The 4,070-nt window shown below is 33.3% G+C and overlaps 1 protein-coding gene across 1 annotated transcript; it reads right to left on the bottom strand.

Moving 5' to 3' along the window:
- On the bottom strand, nt 1–3,338 carry LOC132543875 (G patch domain and ankyrin repeat-containing protein 1 homolog). Its single transcript, XM_060207406.1, has 2 exons — nt 3,292–3,338; nt 1–2,281 (listed from the first exon to the last, which is right to left on the bottom strand). The coding sequence occupies exon 2, from the start codon at nt 2,257–2,259 to the stop codon at nt 1,171–1,173; it is 1,089 nt and encodes a 362-aa protein (XP_060063389.1). The 5' UTR covers nt 2,260–2,281; nt 3,292–3,338; the 3' UTR covers nt 1–1,170.
- Nucleotides 3,339–4,070: the final 732 nt, after the last annotated feature.

Raw genomic sequence — 4,070 nt, 5'->3', positions numbered from 1 at the left:
TTCAAATAGTAATCTATTTTTGAATTATGTTGTCAAAAAACAGACAGTTATAACAAGGAGCTGAAAAGTAAGACATTATCACATGTTGTTGGTATGACCCTCCAAACAGACCTATATACATATCAACCATATAGTTAGTAAATCTTTTGATGCACTTTCTCTGTGTCTTTAACATGTGTAGAAATCTACACAATAGTTTTACAGGTTGCAGGCTGAGAAAAGCTTGCAAACTGTCAATTTTGGATTTCTCTATTTATTTCCATGCTAACAAAGATTATACCGAAAGGGGTATCATGTCTATTATAAAAGGCAAGCCTAAGGCACTATAGCCTTATATGTATATAAAAGTTGAGCCAGATATGTTAAAAAATTTTCAAGTTTAAGCCAAGAAAGGACCGATGATGAAGCCTACATTAATCTTTCTTGCGATATGTTTCATTGGGGATAATTACATATGACTCTGCTTCTGATAACTCTGGAAACTAATACTAAAAGTGTATTTTAAATCAGAAAAATCTGAAGTGAGCAAGTCTTTCAAACTGCCTCTGATCATTCTTTCAAATTTCATCAATTTAATGTGAACAGAATTATTAGAATATTGTATGGTATTGTAAAAAAATGAGGTTGCCTCCCCTTAGACAAGCCAAAACTGAAAGATGATCAACCTGGGGATATGAACAACTGGAGCAAGGCAAATTTAACATGAAGCAAAAATACAATTCATTGAACCTTCAATTTTGCCATGGAATATTCAAGGGGTACAGAAAACAAGTATGCGATGTTGAAAATAAAATAAGGTAAATAAAAATTTCTATATGTAGCACAATGCTTTTGTCATTTATTCCACACCTGCAAAATGCAAATGTATATATATTCAGTGCGTAGGAAATCACAGATTTTATACATTTAATTCACATTAAAAAAGTAGATTAAAAACAAAAACCAATTATAGATAGCAAGGACTTTGTGTAATATTTTTGTATCATATACAACAACACTTAATACATGTACATGTATACATTAAAAAAAATATATATATAAACTTTTGGGTGTTCTGTTTAATTTATGATTGAATAAATAAACATAAGATATTTAAAAAATCAATAAAATACGATTTATGTTTTGATTCAAAAACACTCCTGACAATTATTTCAATTTCAAAAACAATTATTAATTCAAATTAAACTGTTGTCTTAAGTTCTTTTCCCATTGTTTTTCCTTCCTCTCCTTTGCTTTCCGTGCTCTTTTGCTTAAAGTTCTAGCAGACATTTTTCTTTCACTAACACTGACATTCCTCTTCACAGCACTGATGTCTCTAGGACCAAAATGTGTAATCTTTGCTTTTTCTTTAGATGTGTCAGATCCTAAGCAAGCTCTGTCTTTTCTTAACACTGTCTTTATTGGGAATTTCAGCCCTTGACCTTCTGACCCCAAACCTTTCTCACCATCCCACCCAGTTCGTCTCATAATTTGATACCCTTTGTTTTTAGAATGTTCTAAAAAACTATGTGGGCTTGCCTTCATTTTCATGTTAAACAAATGTACAGTTGATGCTTGATGATTTATTTGTGAAGTCTCTTTTATGTCCTGTTTACAAACATCACAGTAAAATGGCTGTGCCACCTGTATACCCCTGGGAGATGACTGTGTTCTTTCTTCAATCACTTCAGGTTTATTTGGATCAAATTCTGATATAAATCTCATTACATCACAGTGACCTGCATCAGAGGCAATCGAAGCGGCTGTTTTTTCGCCTGTTGCAGTAAGGTGTTTATTAGCACCATTGGCCAGAAGATGTTTTACTACTAAACTCTGTCCACTACATGCTGCACACATGAGAGCTGTCCATCCAAATTGATCCTGACTATCAATGTCTACATCATTGGTCAAACATTCCTTGACTTTTGCTAGGTCTCCATTCTGGGAACATGTCAGTAATGTTTGTACATTTAAACAGCATTGGGTAGATGGCCTACCAGGATGTTTGGAAAATTGATGTCCTCTATTCTGATGCTTTAATTGTACCTGTTCTACTGGTGTGTGATCCTTACCAATGCTGCTGTTCTGAATGCCTTTTGATTTACTTGAATGACTTGATATAATATCCTTATAAATCTGTACTGCATCATTGCCAGACAAAAACTGTTCACTTTTAGACTTGGTGATCTGTTCCTCAGATGACTTCAAGTCTAGGCTATTACTGGATGACTTCACAAACTTCACCAAGTTTGAGAATTCTGCTTTCATTTCGTCATTCATCAGTGTCAGGATCAACTCATCCCTGAAAACCAAAAACAATAGATTATTACAATTGCATTAGGTATAAAATATTCAAGTATATAACAGTGAATTAAAGTAACATTCAAGGGCCTAAGAATCTCAGAATGCACATGATCAATATCAAATTATAGACCAGAGCCACTTGATTCATAGTTAGTTCCTCATAGATTTTTGCAAAGCGTGTCTTCAGTCAGTTCACAACCATCATAAATCATATGTTGATCATGAAATAACAATACTAGTCAGGCTAATGAAGCTTTTCAAAAGCTGGCAATTCACAACAAGACAAATTTTATCATCATCGTACTCTCCACTTTACACTGCAATGACACATTTTAGCCTAGTATTAAAATAAATTTCTACAATATGTCAATGTTGATCATCTACCTCAGCCACAAAGATGGTTGCCATCTTTGGGCTTGCATCTGAACTAAGGAGAATATCAGGGATTCGATCATGAAAATTATCCAATAAAAAGATGCCTTACTATTACTTTTGAATGTAGAATAACAAACAAGCTGTGTGTTTAATTCCTAGACATACACTATGTATGTAACTTTACATTGATGTCCCCAACTGATGTTAATATAAAAAAATTTTGACATACACAGACATTAAATGTATATACACTGTTATCTACTTTTTTACCTCCAACAATAAAAACATGGCAAGTGTAACTGTATCATTTGTACAATTTTGTCTTTACTGTAGTATAAATTCTTCTATAGATTGTTTTCCATGCTATGTACAACCTACGAATTAAATATAGACCTCTTGAATATTGAACAACCGACAAGGGTTTTGTTGTGTAGTCGGCGAACGCATACCATACGTCACATGTTATCGGATATTGTGATCATCTGACAGGATCTGTGACAATAAATTAAACAGCTAACCATATTAATTACTTTAGCTCCTTTGATTATCAAACTGGTCTGTTTGGATAGCTATGGATGTCATTGACATTGATTTCAAAAACTGTTAAACATAGTGTCTGTGACTGATACAAACCGTCTTTTGCACTGCTATTTCGTATACAGCTTGACGGGAAGATTATGTTGCCTGTAAGGAAAATGAAACGGAAGTTATTCCGAAGAGATACTTCAAACTAAACTACTGACTTGAACTTCAACGTTTCCGGATGGATTGTTATTTCCATATTGCGTTTACTACCTGCCTCTTCATATGTTTATAAACAACAACCACAATAAAGAGCGACAAAAATAAATCGAATATTTGATACCTTTTCAATATAAGCATTGCCTTTCAAATCTTATTTGTCAATTTTCGTATTCCGAAATCCGTTAATTGGCTTCTATTTTACAATAAATATTTACAAATAATAACCTAATTTTATATCTTAATGTTCTTTAAATTGTCAAAACTGAATATTAAATTGATAGGACAATTAATAAAACATATTTCGTCAATGTCGACTAATTTCTAATCAACCAACGCGGAAAAAATGGAGCTGTTCCTATAGCAACAAAACTCACAATATGGCGTCTGCCATGGAGCATGAAAGAGAAGATTCCGTCATTGAACCTCATAGAACCTCTTTATTAGAAGTCATTGAGGATAAAAATAGAGCACTGAATAAGGTAAATTGTCTCTGTATAGCATTTCTCACGGAAAGCGAGTGTATGAAGCCACATTATTGAAAATTATCAATAATAATCAATTATGATACCACGGACTCATGTCTGTGACGGCTGTACAGTGTGATGCACGAGAAAGAGGAACAGTTAAAACTGAACAATAGTAGCCATATACTCATGTTAACTTCTGAA

This window comes from Ylistrum balloti, unplaced genomic scaffold (assembly GCF_031769215.1).
Source record: "Ylistrum balloti isolate Yb309-2 unplaced genomic scaffold, AGI_CSIRO_Ybal_v1 Utg369772, whole genome shotgun sequence".
NCBI lineage: Eukaryota > Metazoa > Mollusca > Bivalvia > Pectinida > Pectinidae > Ylistrum > Ylistrum balloti.
Note: the sequence above shows the minus strand (reverse complement) of the source record. Positions and strands in the feature narration are given on the sequence as shown.